This window comes from Schistocerca cancellata, chromosome 6 (assembly GCF_023864275.1).
Source record: "Schistocerca cancellata isolate TAMUIC-IGC-003103 chromosome 6, iqSchCanc2.1, whole genome shotgun sequence".
NCBI classification, from domain to species: domain Eukaryota; kingdom Metazoa; phylum Arthropoda; class Insecta; order Orthoptera; family Acrididae; genus Schistocerca; species Schistocerca cancellata.
The window spans coordinates 143208599-143228076 of record NC_064631.1 but is presented as its reverse complement, the minus strand read 5'-3'; the positions used below and the strand labels follow the sequence as shown (position 1 = coordinate 143228076).

Below are 19478 nucleotides of genomic sequence, written 5' to 3'. Positions count from 1 at the left end.
TAAAATGCTAGCCTGAGCCCACACCTTGACATCATGGTAAAATATGAATCAGTGCTCACTCATCATTAAAACATACATTTATTAACAATGGAATATGTCAAGACAGAGGTGGGGTAAACAGCATATAGGCAGATTAAAAAAAAGCTGAACACAATAGCTGAACTTGCACTCTAAAGCATCCCTCTCTCTCTCTCTCTCTCCCTCCCTCCCTCTCTCTCTACCCCCCATGTTTGTTTGTGTTTTGTTTGGGTGCGGGACTCCACACACGCCATGGCCTCACCTGAAGAGGAAAGGAAGTTTAAAATCTCAATTGTCTGTTAAAAAGCCTTGTTTTATTTTCATATACACTGCTCAACATATCCTTCGTACGATGTATTATTGTCTTTATTCATTCCACTGCTTCTACTCAATACAAGGTTTTCATCATCATAGGAAAATAATTTTTTGGGTCTTGGAAATAATATGCACTTAATCTTGTTTATGGTAATACAATATGTGTCTTTTTCCTTGTACATAATCTGGAACAAATATTCCACAGTACCATTACTCTCAGATATTTTAATGGAATGAATTAAAAATATATAAACAACATGAAGCTGAAGGTATAAATTTCAGTTTGCATAGCAAGTTCACTAGTCATCATTTTCATTTACTTCTTTCTTGAGGCCACCAAAAACTTCAGATGGTATTTCTTGTTTCTCCACTGGAATATCTGGAAAATGAAAACAGATGGGTTATTGCGATCATTTCATTTTCGCAGAATGTTAAACTGAACAGACATCACTGTGAATAATAAAACAAAGATTCAAAATAAACTCACAACATATTTCTTAAATACAATGTTTGATGATTTTAACTATCTGTTGGAATACAACTTGATCTCAGATTTCCACTTTTTGTGCTACCACATGCTGCTCATGAAAGACAGACAGTAGTCTACTACAGTTTTAATTGGTCAGATATCAACATATTATTTCATACACATTACATTTGAAAGGTAATGTGATGAAAAGGCACATGTATTAGCATGAACTTTTATTGAGTTTCTGATATTATGTGGCTTTTAACTCCATACAAAAGATAAAAACATTACCTTGCACCATCATACTTTTTTAATATTTGATTGACAGTGTATGAGAAATTCTTTTTAATGACGATGCTGCTGAAATACATTCAATCGTATCTCGCCAATTTCCGCACCGATATTTACAAAAATGTTACGTTATGCATGGTTTGCATCCAGATTGTCAGAAGAAAGAGATATTTTTCAAAATGTCAAGTGAGCTTTGTTTCCTCTTAGAAATTTTGAAGATTCCTAGTGCATGCAGGAATATTGCATTCATTCGATGTAGTAGATGCCATTTTAATTTATGTCTAATATGTCTGTATGAAAATATCATTCTGCAACTTGTTATGTCGAAAGCACATATGATGTATAATTGTACATCACCCTAAGGTTCTGGCATATTGTAACTCAGTCTATTATTATCTTTGTTTGACTTGGGCCTTCCAAGCCTGTCACTCGTCCTTGAATCCTGTGTCTGCAGCTTGAAGCATCCAGGTGCAAGCCAGTTCTTGGCTGTTGTTGTTGTTGTTGTTGTTGTCTTCAGTTCTGAGACTGGTTTGATGTAGCTCTCCATGCTACTCTATCCTGTGCAAGCTTCTTCATCTCCCAGTACTTACTGCAACCTACATCCTTCTGAATCTGCTTAGTCTATTCATCTCTTGGTCTCCCTCTATGATTTTTACCATCCACGCTGCCCTCCAATGCTAAATTTGTGATCCCTTGATGCCTCAGAACATGTACTACCAACCGGTTCCTCCCTCTTGTCAAGTTGTGCCACAAACACCTCTTCTCCCCAATTCTGTTCAGTAACTCCTCATTAGTTATGTGATATACCCATCTAATATTCAGCATTCTTCTGTAACACCACATTTCGAAAGCTTCTATTCTCTTCTTGTCCAAACTATTTATCGTCCATGTTTCACTTCCATACATGGCTACACTCCACACAAATACTTTCAGAAATGATTTCCTGACACTTAAATCATAACTCGATGTTAACAAATTTCTCTTCTTCAGAAACGCTTTCCTTACCATTGCCAGTCTACATTTTATATCCTCTCTACTTCGACCATCATCAGTTATTTAACTTGCCAAATAGCAAAACTTCTTTACTACTTTAAGTGTCTCATTTCCTCATCTAATTCCCTCAGCATCACCCCACTTAATTCGACTACATTCCATTATCCTCGTTTTGCTTTTGTTGATGTTCATCTTGTATCCTCCTTTCAAGACACTGTCCGTTCCGTTCAACTGCTCTTCGAAGTCCTTTGCTGTCTCTGACAGAATTACAATGTCATTGGCGAACCTCAAAGTTTTTATTTCTTCTCCATGGACTTTAATACCTACTTCGAATTTTTCTTTTGTTTCCTTCACTGCTGGCTCAATATACAGACTGAATAACACTGGGGACGGGCTACAACCCTGTCTCACTCCCTTCCCAACCGCTGCTTCCCTTTCATGCCCCTCGACTCTTATAACTGCCATCTGGTTTCTGTACAAATTGTAAATAGCCTTTCGCTCCCTGTATTTTACCCCTGCCACCTTTAGAATTTGAAAGAGAGTATTCCAGTCAACATTGTCAAAAGCTTTCTCCAAGTCTACAAATGCTAGAAACGTAGGTTTGCCTTTTCTTAATCTAGCATCTAAAATAAGTCGTAGGGTCAGTATTGTCTCACGTGTTCCAACATTTCTGCGGAATCCAAACTGATCTTCCTCGAGGTCGGCTTCTACCAATTTTTCCATTCGTCTGTAAAGAATTCGTGTTAGTATTGTGCAGCCATGACTTATTAAACTGATAGTTCGGTAATTTTCACATCTGTCAACACGTTCTTTGGGATTGGAATTATTATAGTTTTCTTAAAGTCGAGGGTATTTCGCCTGTCTCATACATCTTGCTTACCAGATGGTAGAGTTTTGTCAGGACTGGCTCTCCCAAGGCCGTCAGTAGTTCCAATGGAATGTTGTCTACTCCCGGGGCCTTGTTTCGACTCAGGTCTTTCAGTGCTCTGTCAAACTCTTGATGCAGTATAGTATCTCCCATTTCATCTTCATCTACATCCTCTTCCATTTCCATAATAACGTCCTCAAGTACATCGCCCTTATATAGACCCTCTATATACTCCTTCCACCTTTCTGCTTTCCCTTCTTTGCTTAGAACTGGGTTTCCATCTGAGCTCTTGATATTCATACAAGTGGTTCTCTTTTCTCCAAAGGTCTCTTTAATTTTCCTGTAGGCAGCATATATCTTACCCCTAGTGAGATAAGCCTCTACATCCTTACATTTGTCCTCTAGCCATCCCTGCTTAGCCACTTTGCACTTCCTGTTGATCTCATTTTTGAGACGTTTGTATATTTTCTCCTTTCATCAATTAAATTCAATATTTCTTCTGTTACCCAAGGATTTCTACTAGCCCTCGTCTTTTTACCTGCTTGATCCTCTGCTGCCTTCACTACTTCATCCCTCAGAGCTACCCATTCTTCTTCTACTATATTTCTTTCCCCCATTCCTGTCAATTGTTCCCTTATACTCTCCCTGAAACTCTGTACAACCTCTGGTTTAGTCAGTTTATCCAGGTCCCATCTCCTTAAATTTCCACCTTTTTGCAGTTTCTTCAGTTTTAATCTACAGTTCATAACCAATAGATTGTGGTCAGAGTCCACATCTGCCCCTGGAAATGTCTTACAATTTAAAACCTGGTTCCTAAATCTCTGTCTTACCATTATATAATCTATCTGAAACCTCTCAGAGTCTCCAGGCTTCTTCCATGTATACAACCTTCTTCTATGATTCTTGAACCAAGTGTTAGCTACGATTAAGTTGTGCTCTGTGCAAAATTCTACCAAGCGGCTTCCTCTTTCATTTCTTAGCCCCAATCCATATTTACCTACTATGTTTCCTTCTCTCCCTTTTCCTACTACCGAATTCCAGTCACCCATGACTATTAAATTTTCGTCTCCCTTCACTATCTGAATAATTTCTTTTATTTCATCATACAAATCTTCAATTTCTTCGTCATCTGCAGAGCTAGTTGGCATATAAACTTGTACTACTGTAGTAGGTGTGGGCTTCGTGTCTATCGTGACCACAATAAGGCATTCACTATGCTGTTTGTAGTAGCTTACCCGCACTCCTATTTTTTTATTCATTATTAAACCAGCTCCTGCATTACCCCTATTTGATTTTGTATTTATAACCCTGTATTCGCCTGGCCAAAAGTCTTGTTCCTCCTGCCACCGAACTTTGCTAATTCCTACTATATCTAACTTTAACCTATCCATTTCTCATTTTAAATTTTCTAACCTGCCTGCTCGATTAAGGGTTCTGACATCCCACGCTCCGATCTGTAGAACGCCAGTTTTCTTTCTCCTGATAATGATGTCCTCCTGAGTAGTCCCCGCCCGGAGATCCGAATGGGGGACTATTTTACCTCTGGAATATTTTACCCAAGAGGACGCCATCATCATTTAACCATACAGTAAAGCTGCATGCCCTTGGGAAAAATTACGTCTGTAGTTTCCCCTTGCTTTCAGCCATTCGCAGTACCAGCACAGCAAGGCCGTTTTGGTTAGTGTTGCAAGGACAGATCAGTCAATCATCCAGACTGTTGCCCCTGCAACTACTGAAAAGGCTGCTGCCCCTCTTCAGGAACCACATGTTTGTCTGGCCTCTCAACAGATACCCCTCCGTTGTGGTTGCACCTACGGTACGTCCATCTGTATCGCTGAGGCACGCAAGCCTCCCCACCAACGGCAAGGTCCATGGTTCATGGGGGTAGGCAGTTCTTGGTACCCTACTCAATTGCAGGTATAAGGGGTTTTGGAAATCCCAATAGGCTACATTTTCAAGAAAACTTTATGCATTTGGTCCTTTACCTGTCGATAATTGTAAATATAATATTTGTTGTGATAGTAAAAATGAGCAAACAACAAAATAACATTGAAAATTCACTCATGCAAATACATGTGTCTTTTCATCATATTACTTGTCGAATGTAATATGTAATATGTATGAAATAATGTAACTAGTGTGGGGGGTAGGGGGGGGGGGAGTGAGCAGGACTGGTCCACCAATTACACAGCTTGTACCGTAACCACGTGGCCGGTGCCAGCTCATGCTCAGGGCTGCAATGCACCGGTACATCACTGAAGCATAAAACTTCTGTTGCGATTTCCTCAAAATCACGTAAGTGATATTCCTTACTACTTGCACATCATGTCCTAATGACTGTATAAAGTTTGCAGCAAATCTGTGATCCGCAGCCTTTATGACTTTTGATTTCAAGACAGTGGATCAAGTGATTTTGATGCCCAAAACACTGCTGTTTTCTCATCCCGATTCTCTTTGCAATACATACAGTGATTTTTAAACAATCAATAGGTCGTGCACTTCTGACCCAGGGGCCTGACACCCCTGCAACCACCACTGGTGCAGCTAGCTGCACTGCCCACTCACTGGTACACCCTGCACTCCCATTACCCCTCTCAAAAGGTGCAGAGTGAGTCACTGGGTGGGAGCCCATGGACACGGAGCTACTCCCACTGTCCAAAACCTCTTTCCACCCAGTTGTACTAGCACAGCACTTGGTCTGCAACACCCTTCCAAATCCCCAGCTCTTGCAGTACAAAGCCAGGTCATCTGAGTTGATCTGTTCAGAGGAAGCCATGTCACTCCATCTCTTCACGGGGAGCCTCATCCACATCTCCCTCATTGGCAATGGCACAAATTGATACATCATTGGCCCTATGTGTTGGGTTATGGATTTAGTATTCCTGTCTACAGTAGATACTGATAGTGATCCAGAGACACTGCATCTTTTTACTGCCACAGCCACCATCTCTGACCTCAACGGGCGGAACAGGCATGTCACATGGGCTGCACCATGGATTTAGACCACTTGGCCAGTCTTCATAATGTTATGCATACACCAATCATGATTTTGCTATTGAGATACACTCTCAGTATGCAGCCTACAATAAGTCTTGCTGTTACCCTTTTGTATCGGAAGTTTCTTCTTTCCCATTCGTAGTTAATTTTCAATCAATTCAGTTTCAGGTGTCACACAGTAAGTCCTCTTCTTCTGTTCCAATCTATTAACTGTATTATTAACTACAATTCCATAACAATGTTAAGTTTTTGCATTTCTATATCAGTCACAACTGATGGAATATTCATGCATAAATGGTACACTATGAAAATTGTATTTCTCCAGGCCAGTTATAAGAGTTCAAAATTTGATCAGATGTGCATATATTGAATTTTTACACAGGACAAGGGTTGTTACACCATGTATGATATGTAATTTTAAAGACAGTCTTTAAGCCTGATAGAACTTTCCACACAGCACCCTACACTATACACATCTTAGGTTACAGTCAGTGGCACATTTACAAATAGGCCCACTAGGCGTATGCCTGGGGGCGGCATGTTAAGGGAGGTGGTATTTTTTTGCTCTGTACTCATTTTAACAGTTTACATTTTAAAATAACTGTGCTTACAAATGACAAAAAATTTTAATGTTGTTAAACAACTTGCTAGTTTAAATAAGCCTTTAAGAATGAAATTCAACAACACAAGCTTGGAAATATACATAATTTACTTGCTGACTGAATGGAAATTTAACATTGGGTTTCCATCTGGTATCATCTTCATGATTGTTCAATATATTTTGAAGTAAACTGTCTGGACGGCAGTCTACAATACAATGTCTGAAATGTTATTATCCTGAGAATGCTGTTGGCTTCTGCTTAACCCTACCATATTTTCCCCATCAAAATACCGGGTCCGCTGAAAACCTGTGATAAACTAATCAGCAGTTTCTTAAATACTGTAACATGTGTGGGCAACAGTACATAAAACTTGACTCTACTTAAATTTCTTGTAGAAATTATAGGGAAGAATCAAGTCAACCCTCCATTACTGTAATTAATGTGAAAGCTCTGTGGTCTTCAATATCTGAGTTTTGATTTAATGACATCTGTTTAACAAAACATGTTGTACTGTGAATGTATTACATTTTTAAACACATGTTTACATGAAAAGAACATAAGCAGAATATCTAATAATGTGGGAAATATACTTCACAACAGTTTAAAAATTTTATTTGTTTATTTACTTAGTTACTTTTTTGGGTGAAAAAAGAAGCAGAAACCAACTTTTTTTGTCTCATTTATTGCGCTGCAGCCTGCACGATATCAAAGTTCCCACTCTGCACAATCGAATAGTATGTGGCATTGCAAATTTTACATTAAACTTCTTAACTAAGCTGTTTTTCTTCGAGGAAAGGTTTTTTTTATTTTATGTTGGAACAAAAGGTTCATTTGCATGTAGACATGACAGCAGTGTTCACACAAATGAAAACACACCACATCAACTGCCAACCTACTTAAACTTTGTAGCCTGTCTTCTCTGCCCACAGAAACCGCTAAAATGTTATAAGAATAAGTGGGATAAGAATTGATCCAGCACACCTCACTGCAAGAAATTGCAAAAATTATTTGCTTTTTAAATTAGAAAGCCAGTTTCAAGAATATTCAGGACATATTTGCGTCCCAGCTAAAATTCCAGCAGAAGCCAAAAAAGGGACTGTCCCGTTTTCTTTACAAGATGAATTCCAGCTGGCAGGTGTGCTTCTACTGGTTCACTGACAACAGAGAAACAGGTGACAATGAAATTAAATTATTCTGCATTGTTGTTCTTTCATAGCATAGTTATGTCGAGTACTCCAAGTTGGTCATTTCATTGCTCTGTGTTTAAAGGAAAAATGTTTGTGCCCATGTGCTGTGTTTAAAGTATAAAGCTTTGTGCTCATGTGTGGTGTAGTATGACTGGAACTGGAACTGGATACTGTCTTTCTTTCTTTCTTTCTTTCTTTCTTTCTTTCTTTCTTTCTATCCTCTTACAAATTTTTTTCTTTTGTTTTGACTGTTGGTTGACAATTCTGTAAGTGCCTTAACATGAATAACAGTGAAAAAAGCAAACATGCAAAATTAAGTGGGGGCGGCATTTCAGAAATTATCAAAGGAAAGGCAAGAACTAGAAGACAATGTTCTAAAAACGCTTGGCAGAGCAGATAAATTTTTTGCAAAAAATGCTGCTGGTTCGACTTCGAGTTCCAGTAGTACGGATGATATTTCTGGCACTGCAGCCATTGCAAAAGAAGTACGTACAGATGAAACAAAAGTTAAAAATGAAGGAAAGCAAATTATTCCTGATTTCAAGTTTCACAAAAAATTAAGTGTCGAGTCAGATATTACAAAAAGAAAAAACCTCGTTAGTGATGATCCTGCAGAATGCTGTGTCAATGAATCAACAATCAACATTCCCTTAGAAAGTGGCATTAATAAAAATTGTAACGGTGATTTTTCTATGTCAAAAAGATCAGTAGGCGATAAAACCATATATTTGAACAAAAATGTATTTTACTGTAAACTTTTAAATGGTGAATCAACTTTGCGTGACTTTCTAGAATACGCCCATAGCACCGGTGCTGTTTTTTGTGCACCATGTAAATTGTTTGGAAGTAAGGCTGCAATTGTTACTAGTGGTATTGCAGATTGGAAAAATATTTATAATATTTTATCTCATCATGAGAATTCACTTGAACATAAAAATTCTGAGTTATCACTCTTAACAAGAAAAAAGTCACTTGGAACAATAGATAACCATTTCGAGTCACATGTTGAGACAGAAAAAATGTCTGGTGCAGTGTGTTGAAAAGGGGTTGGGGGGGGGGGGTTCTTTGGGGAAGGAGAACAGACAGCGAGGTCATTGGTCTCATTGGATTAGGGAAGGACGGGGAAGGAAGTCGGCCGTGCCCTTTCAAAGGAACCATCCCAGCATTCGCCTGGAGCGAGTTAGGGAAATCACGGAAAACCTAAATCAGGATGGTCGGACGCAGGATTGAACCATCGTCCTCCCGAATGCGAGTCCAGTGTCTAACCACTGCGCCACCTCGCCCGGTGTTGAAAATGGTGTTTGCAGTAGTGAAGAAGCTAACACATCGTGGACTCCTCCCATGTTGACACATTGAAAGATTCCATTCATTACATAGTGGTCAATTTATGATTTCTCTTGAACTTATAGATGAGTTTGATCTTTTCCTCGCAAAGCACATTGAATGATACGGAAATCCAGGGAAGGGACATACAAGTTATCTTTCTTCAACAATCTGTGATGAAATAATAGAGTTTCTTTCTGAATGAATAAAAAGAATTATCATAAGTGAAATAAAACAGGCCAAATATTTCTGTATAATAGTAGATTCTACTGCGGACATTTCATATATTGATCAATTATCTTTCATATTAAGATATGTGAATGAGAATGGTGAACGTGCTGAATGTTTCCTTCTGTTTTTACCAAACGCAGGACCCAAGTCTGAAAACTTAGCTGAGGCTGTACTAAAAGTCCTGTCTACAAATTCCATTGATATTACTGTCTGTAGAGGCCAGTCATATGACAACGCAAGCAATATGTCAGGAACATACACCAGTTTGCAGGCACGCATTAAAGAATGAAATCCGAAAACACATTATGTGCCTTGTGCAGCACATTCTTTGAATTTAGTCGGCATTACTGCTGCAAGCTGTTGTTGGGAAGCATGTTCATTTTTCAATGTAGTGCAAAACCTTTACAATTTTTTCTCTACTTCTACACAGCACTGGGATAAACTTCTTTCTTTCATGAAACCAGGAAGCAAAACAGTAAAAAGTTTATAAAAAGCACATTGGTCAGCAAGAGAGGAAGCATGTTTAAGTCTATATGAAAACCAGGAGGGCGTTATCAATGCCCTCACCCATATTGCTAATAATACGTTTGAAAAACTAATTGTGTGAAATGAGGCTTCAGCTTTACTGAATCAACTCAGTAGACTAGAAACAGTATTCATGATGACAGTTTGGAAGGACATACTCCAAAGACTTAATAATGTAAATCTAAAATTGCAATGTGTAAATATTGATACCAAAATAGTGCATGTACGATATGAATCATTTGTGGGATTTATTGCATCTATTCATGGCATGTTCGACTATTATGAAAATAAATCCATGGAGATTGTGACTGATATAGACTATGAATGCACCTACAAAGGATCACGAAAATGCAAACTTCATGATAATGAAGAAGCGAACTCTGAAGAAGTTTTTCTGACTGGAAGAGATAAATTTAGAGTCAAAACATTTCTCCCAGTACTCGACAACTTGTACGCTGAATCAGCAAGGAGGAAGGAAAGCTATATAATACTGTTGAATTCCTTTACAGTTTCCAGTAACCTTAAGAACAGTTCACCTGACGATAATGTTGAACATGCAGCAAAACTCCAAGTGTCATATGACACAGATTTAGACCCTTACTTCCCTGGTGAACGTGTACATTTTGCAGAACTTTTGAAATCTTCTGAGATTAGTGATATACTAGTCGCAATGAGTAAATTTTTACGAAAAGAGACGTTACAGTATGCATTTCCGAATGTTGACATTGCTCTTAGGATATTTCTAAGTATGGTACTTACAAATTGTTCAACAGAACGCTCATTTTTGGCTCTTAAAAGACTGAAATTGTACCTACGTTCTACGTTGTCTGAGGAGACATTGCCTTCTCCATTCTTCACATCAACAACAAGTTTTCTGCCATCAAAGCCAGATGCAAACTTTGCTGACTGATGAGTTTGTTTATTTATTCATATTAGTTTTAAAAACTTAAAGATTATAATGTGATTTTTATTATAACTTATAGCACATCTCCCCCCCCCCCCCCCCCTCCCCCACACCACCCCAAGAACCATGGACTTTGCCGCTGGTGGGGAGGCTTGCGTGCCTCAGCGATACAGATAGCCATACCGTAGGTGCAACCACAACGGAGGAGGTATCTGCTGAGAGGCCAGACAAACATGTGGTTCCTGAAGAGGGGCAGCAGCCTTTTCAGTAGTTGCAGGGGCAACAGTCTGGATGATTGACTGATCTGGCCTTGTAACACTAACCAAAATGGCCTTGCTGTGCTGGTACTGTGAACGGCTGAAAGCAAGGGGAAACTACAGCCGTAATTTTTCCCAAGGGCATGCAGCTTTACTGTATGGTTAAATGATGATGGCGTCCTCTTGGGTAAAATATTCCAGAGGTAAAATAGTCCCCCATTCGGATCTCCGGGCGGGGACTACTCAGAAGGACATTATTATCAGGAGAAAGAAAACTGGCGTTCTACAGATCGGAGCGTGGGATGTCAGAACCCTTAATCGAGCAGGCAGGTTAGAAAATTTAAAATGAGAAATGGATAGGTTAAAGTTAGATATAGTAGGAATTAGCAAAGTTCGGTGGCAGGAGGAACAAGACTTTTGGCCAGGCGAATACAGGGTTATAAATACAAAATCAAATAGGGGTAATGCAGGAGCTGGTTTAATAATGAATAAAAAAATAGGAGTGCGGGTAAGCTACTACAAACAGCATAGTGAATGCCTTATTGTGGTCACGATAGACACGAAGCCCACACCTACTACATTAGTACAAGTTTATATGCCAACTAGCTCTGCAGATGACGAAGAAATTGAAGATTTGTATGATGAAATAAAAGAAATTATTCAGATAGTGAAGGGAGACGAAAATTTAATAGTCATGGGTGACTGGAATTCGGTAGTAGGAAAAGGGAGAGAAGGAAACATAGTAAGTGAATATGGATTGGGACTAAGAAATGAAAGAGGAAGCCGCTTGGTAGAATTTTGCACAGAGCATAACTTAATCGTAGCTAACACTTGGTTCAAGAATCATAGAAGAAGGTTTGTAGTTAAATGATAAGGAATCTATCTTTCTATGTATTCGCAGCACATTACACTTGTCTACATTGAGATTCCATTGCCATTCCCTGCACCATGCGTCAATTCGCTGCAGATCCTCCTGCAGTTCAGTACAATTTTCCATTGTTACAACCTCTCGATACACCACAGCATCATCTGCAAAAAGCCTCAGTGAACTTCCGATGTCATCCACCAGGTCATTTATGTATACTGTGAATAGCAACGGTCCTATGACACTCCCCTGTGGCACACCTGAAATCACTCTTACTTCGGAAGACTTCTCTCCATTGAGAATGACATGCTGCGTCCTGTTATCTAGGAACTCCTCAATCCAATCACACAATTGGTCTGATAGTCCATATGCTCTTACTTTGTTCATTAAACGACTGTGGGGAACTGTATCGAACGCCTTGCGGAAATGAAGAAACACGGCATCTACCTGTGAACCCGTGTTTATGGCCCTCTGAGTCTCGTGGACGAATAGCGCGAGCTGGGTTTCACATGACCGTCTTTTTTGAAACCCATGCTGATTCCTACAGAGTAGATTTCTAGTCTCCAGAAAAGTCATTATACTCGAACACAATACGTGTTCCAAAATTCTACAACTGATCGACATTAGAGATATAGGTCTATAGTTCTGCACATCTGTTCGACGTTCCTTCTTGAAAACGGGGATGACCTGTGCCCTTTTCCAATCCTTTGGAACGCTACGCTCTTCTAGAGACCTACGGTACACCGCTGCAAGAAGGGGGGCAAGTTCCCTCGCGTACTCTGTGTAAAATTGAATTGGTATCCCATCAGGTCCAGAGGCCTTTCCTCTTTTAAGCGATTTTAATTGTTTCTCTATCCCTCTGTCGTCTATTTCGATATCTACCATTTTGTCATCTGTGAGACAATCTAGAGAAGGAACTACACTGCAATCTTCCTCTGTGAAACAACTTTGGAAAAAGACATTTAGTATTTCGGCCTTTAGTCTGTCATCCTCTGTTTCCGTACCATTTTGGTCACAGAGTGTCTGGACATTTTGTTTTGATCCACCTACCGCTTTGACATAAGACCAAAATTTCTTAGGATTTTCTGCCAAGTCAGTACATAGAACTTTACTTTCGAATTCATTGAACGCCTCTCGCATAGCCCTCCTCACACTACATTTCGCTTTGCATAATTTTTGTTTGTCTGCAAGGCTTTGGCTATGTTTATGTTTGCTGTGAAGTTCCCTTTGCTTCCGCAGCAGTTTTCTAACTCGGTTGTTGTACCACGGTGGCTCTTTTCCATCTCTTACGATCTTGCTTGGCACATACTCATCTAACGCATTATGTACGACGGTTTTGAACTTTGTCCACTGATCCTCAACACTATCTGTACTTGAGACAAAACTTTTGTGTTGAGCCAACAGGTACTCTGAAATCTGCTTTTTGTCACTTTTTCTAAACAGAAAAATCTTCCTACCCTTTTTAATATTCCTATTTACGGCTGAAATCATCGATGCCGTAACCGCTTTATGATCGCTGATTCCCTGTTCTGCATTAACTGTTTCAAATAGTTCGGGTCTGTTTGTCACCAGAAGGTCTAATATGTTATCGCCACGAGTTGGTTCTCTGTTTAACTGCTCAAGGTAGTTTTCAGATAAAGCACTTAAAAAAATTTCACTGGATTCTTCGTCCCTGCCACCCGTTATGAACGTCTGAGACTCCCAGTCTATATCCGGCAAATTAAAATCTCCACCCAGAACTATAACATGGTGGGGAAATCTACTCGAAATATTTTCCAAATTATCCTTCAGGTGCTCAGCCACAACAGCTGCTGAGCCAGGGGGCCTATAGAGGCATCCAATTACCATGTCTGAGCCTGCTTTAACCGTGACTTTCACCCAAATCATTTCACATTTCAGATCTCCGTCAATTTCCTTCGATACTATTGCACTTCTTATCGCTATAAACACGCCTCCCCCTTCACTGTCCAGCCTGTCTCTGCAGTATACATTCCAATCTGAGTTTAGGATTTCATTACTGTTTACGTCTGGTTTCAGCCAACTTTCTGTCCCTAGTACTATATGGGCGTTGTGACCGTTTATTGATGAGAGCAGTTCTGGGACCTTTCTGTAGACGCTCCTGCAGTTTACTATTAGCACATTAATATTGTTATTCCCTGTTGCATTTTGCCTACTCCTACCTTGCCGCATCTCAGGAGGCGTCTTGTCGGGCCTAGGGAGGGAATTCTCTAACCTAAAAAACCCCCATGTGCACTCCACACGTACTCCGCTACCCTTGTAGCCGCTTCCGGCGTGTAGTGCATGCCTGACCTATTCCGGCGGACCCTACATTTCTCCACCCGATAGCGGAGGTCGAGAAATTTGCACCCCAGATCTCCGCAGAATCGTCTGAGCCTCTGGTTTAAGCCTTCCACTCCGCTCCAAACCAGAGGACCACAATCGGTTCTGGGAACGATACTACAAATAGTTAGCTCTGATTTCACCCCGTGAGCGAGGCTTTCTGCCTTCACCAATTCCGCCAACCGCCTGTACGAACTGAGGATGACCTCTGAACCCAGACGGCAGGAGTCATTGGTGCCGACATGACCTACAATTTGCAGTCGGGTGCACCCAGTGCTCTCTATCGCCGCCGGTAGGGCCTCCTCCACATCTCGGATGAGACCCCCCGGCAAGCAGACAGAGTGAACACTGGCCTTCTTTCCCGACCTTCCCGCTATTTCCCTAAGGGGCTCCATCACCCGCCTAACGTTGGAGCTCCCAATAACCAATAAACCCCTCCCCCCGTGTGCCTGCTCGGACCTTGCTGAAGGAGCAGCCACATGTCCACTCACAGGCAGAGCGGGCGATGCCACACGGCCAGCGTCCACATTGACCCTCCACCTCGTGCGCCGCGAACGCCGCTGAACCCGCCACTCCCCTTGGGGAGAGGGTGGCCCAACCGCGCCCAGTACCCGCGAAGATGTCTCGACAGCAAGTGGGTGAAGCATGTAACACCTGGGGTGTACCTTGCGACGCACCAGACTCCCTACTGCCGCTACACTCCGAGGCAGCAGCCTGAAGACGGCTGACCGCAGCCATCAACACGCTCAGCTGCTCGCAAACAGTGGCCAGCTCCTCCTGCGTCCGTACACAGCAGTCACACATCCTATCCATCCTAAGGAATCAATTTACTGAAGAGAGTTAATCAACCTTTAACTAGACTGCTAATTCTCTAAAGGCGGCTGTTTATTCACTAAACTGTGGTTGCTAGCCACTTCTTGTAGAAAACAATGAAAATAGCACTACCTGTCTTTGGACTGTATTGAAAACAAACACTAGCACTACTGGCACTATGGCTGACTAAAGGGACTCTCTCTGACTGTATTCAAAACAAACACGAAATCTATGGAACTACCAATAGCACCCGACAATTAAAGCTTCCCAAAAGCAAACACACATGGAAGAAGAAGTGACAAGTAAGAAAAATACAGCTAATACTCAAATTAAGGTAGCTCGCCGCACAGCAGACGTGAAGCAGACGGCAGTTACGACGACACTGACTCTACTGGCACTATGGCTGACTAAAGGGACTCTCTCTGACTGTATTCAAAACAAACACGAAATCTATGGAACACCACCAATAGCACCCGACAATCAAAGCCTCCCAAAAGCAAACACACATGGAAGAAGAAGTGACAAGCAAGAAAAACACAGTCAATACTCAAATCAAGGTAGCTCGCTGCACAGCAGACGTGAAGCAGATGGCAGTTATGATGACAACTCTCTACCATCTGGTGAGCAAGATGTATGAGACAGGTGAAATACCCTCAGACTTCAAGAAAAATATAATAATTCCAATCTCAAAGGAAGCAGGTGTTGACAGATGTGAAAATTGCCGAACTATGAGTTTAATAAGTCACAGCTGCAAAATACTAATCCTTGTGTAACAGAAGAAATATTGAATTTAATTGATGAAAGGAGAAAATATACAAACGTCTCAAAAATGAGATCAACAGGAAGTGCAAAATGGCTAAGCAGGGATGGCTAGAGGACAAATGTAAGGATGTAGAGGCTTATCTCACTAGGGGTAAGATAGATGCTGCCTACAGGAAAATTAAAGAGACCTTTGGAGAAAAGAGAACCACTTGTATGAATATCAAGAGCTCAGATGGAAACCCAGTTCTAAGCAAAGAAGGGAAAGCAGAAAGGTGGAAGGAGTATATAGAGGGTCTATACAAGGGCGATGTACTTGAGGACGTTATTATGGAAATGGAAGAGGATGTAGATGAAGATGAAATGGGAGATACTATACTGCATCAAGAGTTTGACAGAGCACTGAAAGACCTGAGTCGAAACAAGGCCCCGGGAGTAGACAACATTCCATTAGAACTACTGACAGACTTGGGAGAGCCAGTCCTGACAAAACTCTACCATCTGATGAGCAAGATGTATGAGACAGGTGAAATATCCTCAGACTTCAAGAAAAATATAATAATTCCAATCTCAAAGGAAGCAGGTGTTGACAGATGTGAAAATTGCCGAACTATGAGTTTAATAAGTCACAGCTGCAAAATACTAACGCGAATTCTTTACAGACAAATGGAAAAACTGGTAGAAGCCGACCTCGAGGAAGATCTGTTTGGATTCTATAGAAATGTTGGAACACGTGAGGCAATACTGATCTTATGACTTATCTTAGAAGAAAGATTAAGGAAAGGCAAACCTACGTTTCTAGCATTTGTAGACTTGGAGAAAGCTTTTGACAATGTTGACTGGAATACTCTCTTTCAAATACTAAAGGTGGCAGGGGTAAAATACAGGGACCGAAGGGCTATTTACAATTTGTACAGAAACCAGATGGCAGTTATAAGAGTCGAGGGGCACGAAAGGGAAGGAGTGGTTGGTAAGGGGGTGAGACAGAGTTGTAGACTCTCCCCATTGTTATTCAATCTGTATATTGAGCAAGCAGTAAAGGAAACAAAAGAAAAATTCAGAGTAGGTATTAAAATCCATGGAGAAGAAATAAAAAATTTGAGGTTCGCCAATGACATTGTAATTCTGTCAAAGGATTTGGAAGAGCAATTGTACGGAATGGACAATGCCTTGAAAGGAGGATATCAGATGAACATCAACAAAAGCAAAACGAGGATAATGGAATGTAGTCGAATTAAGTGGGGTGATGCTGAGGGAATTAGATGAGGAAATTAGACACTTAAAGTAGTAAAGGAGTTCTGCTATTTGGGGAGCAAAATAACTGATGACGGTCGAAGTAGAGAGGAAATAAAATGTAGACTGGCAATGGAAAGGAAAGCGTTTCTGAAGAAGAGAAATTTGTTAACATCGAGTATAGATTTAAGTGTCAGGAAGTCGTTTCTGAAAGTATTTGTGTGGAGTGTAGCCATGTATGGAAGTGAAACATTGACGATAACTAGTTTGGACAAGAAGAGAACAGAAGCTTTTGAAATGCGGTACTACAGAAGAATGCTGAAGATTAGATGGGTAGATCACATAACTAATGAGGAGGTATTGAATAGGATTGGGGAGAAGAGATGTTTGTGGCACAACTTGACTAGAAGAAGGGATCAGTTGGTAGGACATGTTCTGAGGCATCAAGGGATCACCAATTTAGTATTGGAGGGCAACGTGGAGGGTAAAAATTGTAGAGGGAGACCAAGAGATGAATACACTAAACAGATACAGAAGGATGTAGGTTGCAGTAGGTACTGGGAGATGAAGAAGCTTGCACAGGATAGAGTAGCATGGAGAGGTGCATCAAACCAGTCTCAGGACTGAAGACCTCAACAACAACATAGCACATTCATTGGATTTACAAACTACATATTACCTGTTTATTTTACAATTGCCGATGGAAGACCAGGGAACAAAACCTCGTTTACGTGCAAACGTGACTGAAGGTGCCCAACCATACTCAACAATGACTCAGCCTGCTCAGCACTGTTCAGTCAAGTCATACTGATACTGTAGTATATTACAACTGATGCATATTCTTGGTGTCTGTTGAAATGTATAGTTATTACGGAAATATACGTTATTTGAGAGTACGCTCAGATGAAAAAGTGTTAATAAATAACGTTGTTCATTTCTGTCAATAAATACGTAAAAGATTTGCTAATACCACTAGAATTCTTTACACGTTAACTATTAGATTATAAAATAAATTTGATTCTTCCACAGCAGTCTGTAAAATTATGTGATCCCAAATCCAGTCCTGTGTTTGTTCTTCTGTATTTAGTTATTAGTTCGTGCACCAAAATCTATATTTCATTTTCATTTCTTACGGCTTCCTATAGATTCACTTATGAGACCGGATGTGTTTTTTTATCTGCTACACAGTCAAGTTATTAGATTGTAAAATGACAGATTAATTTTAATTTTGAATGCATCTCTGTAAACATACATATTAATTTATTAATTTATGACATGTTCACTTCAATTTTTTGATTGTAACACAACTTTTTTATTTTCATTTTCAATGGTTTCGTGTAAAAGAACATGTTAAAAGTGAATGTATAACAAAGAAAAGGCATTTTCCTTGCGTTCGTTTCTGTTGTTTTCGACAGAAGAATGTATTAAGACAATGCAGTTTTAAGTTTGTTTTATCTGCTGCTGTACATCAAGTACAGTTCAGGAACCACATCACATTTTGATTGACTCGACCACTGATGCGTCCTTCAGAACAACAAATAGCAGAGTACGGAAACAGCTCAGAGAGCTCCCAACCAAAACGGCAATTGTGAAGTGATTGGGTGATAGTTATTATTTAAAACATGTAATTTAGAAAAACATCAAACAGAAGAATGTTCAAAAGAAAACTTAATAAAATATAATACTTAGAGGTTGTCTGCCCTCAAAGTGAGGTGGAAATCGTCCACTTCCTGGAAAGCTTAATCCTTTTCCCAACTCAAATTCACCTGGTCCTTTTCCAAATCCGAAGCAACTTTCTTTGATGTTGACATTATGATGAACCAGTATCAAAAGGAACTTTGTTAAACAGTAGATTATGACCAACCACGATTCATGAATTTTATGATTCCACTCATTTTTTTCCAGTTATGCTTTTTTTATAAAAAAAAAAATTGTGAATCTGATGTTCAACAAGTCAGCCTATGGGTTTGATGTATTATATGAGAACATTTATTTATAGTTTTGCTCTTTTCACATGTTCTATGTAATGTCCTGGGAATCGTAAAGAAGTTAATATTTGGTAAATTTTATTTGTGTCTTTCATCTGTAATTGGCACTTATATTGTGTTTTGCAATGTTTGACCACAGAGATTCCATTTCAAAATGTTGTTCAAAAATATGCAATTATACAATCTTAAACATGGCTCATCTTCAGCAACTGTATTACAGTAAACTTGGAGAGGTTTTTTTAAAAAAAAAGAGAGAGAGGGAGAGAGAGAGAGAGAGAGAGAGAGAGAGAGAGAGAGAGAGAGAAGTTATAATAATAATAACAGCCAACCAGTTGCAAATAAGGGTTATAGGAACCCTTCCCCTAGGTTCCAACAATTTTAAAATTGTTTTCTTCAAAAGGTGTTGGGCCTTGTTACATTAGATGCTGATTAAGTACACTGAATAAAGCCAAACAGCTACTCATATTCAACATCCATCTTAAAAGCACAAAGCCATGACT

General features: G+C 40.0%; 1 protein-coding gene across 1 annotated transcript in view; it reads right to left on the bottom strand.

Moving 5' to 3' along the window:
* Nucleotides 1-310: 310 nt before the first annotated feature.
* LOC126191352 (pre-mRNA-splicing factor syf1 homolog) overlaps nucleotides 311-19478 on the bottom strand; it is a 154272-nt gene continuing 135104 nt past the window's right edge. Inside the window, exon 19 of the mRNA XM_049932191.1 lies at nucleotides 311-712. Coding sequence (XP_049788148.1) covers nucleotides 633-712 — 80 coding nt within the window. The 3' untranslated portion in view covers nucleotides 311-632. The remainder of the gene's footprint in view (nucleotides 713-19478) is intronic.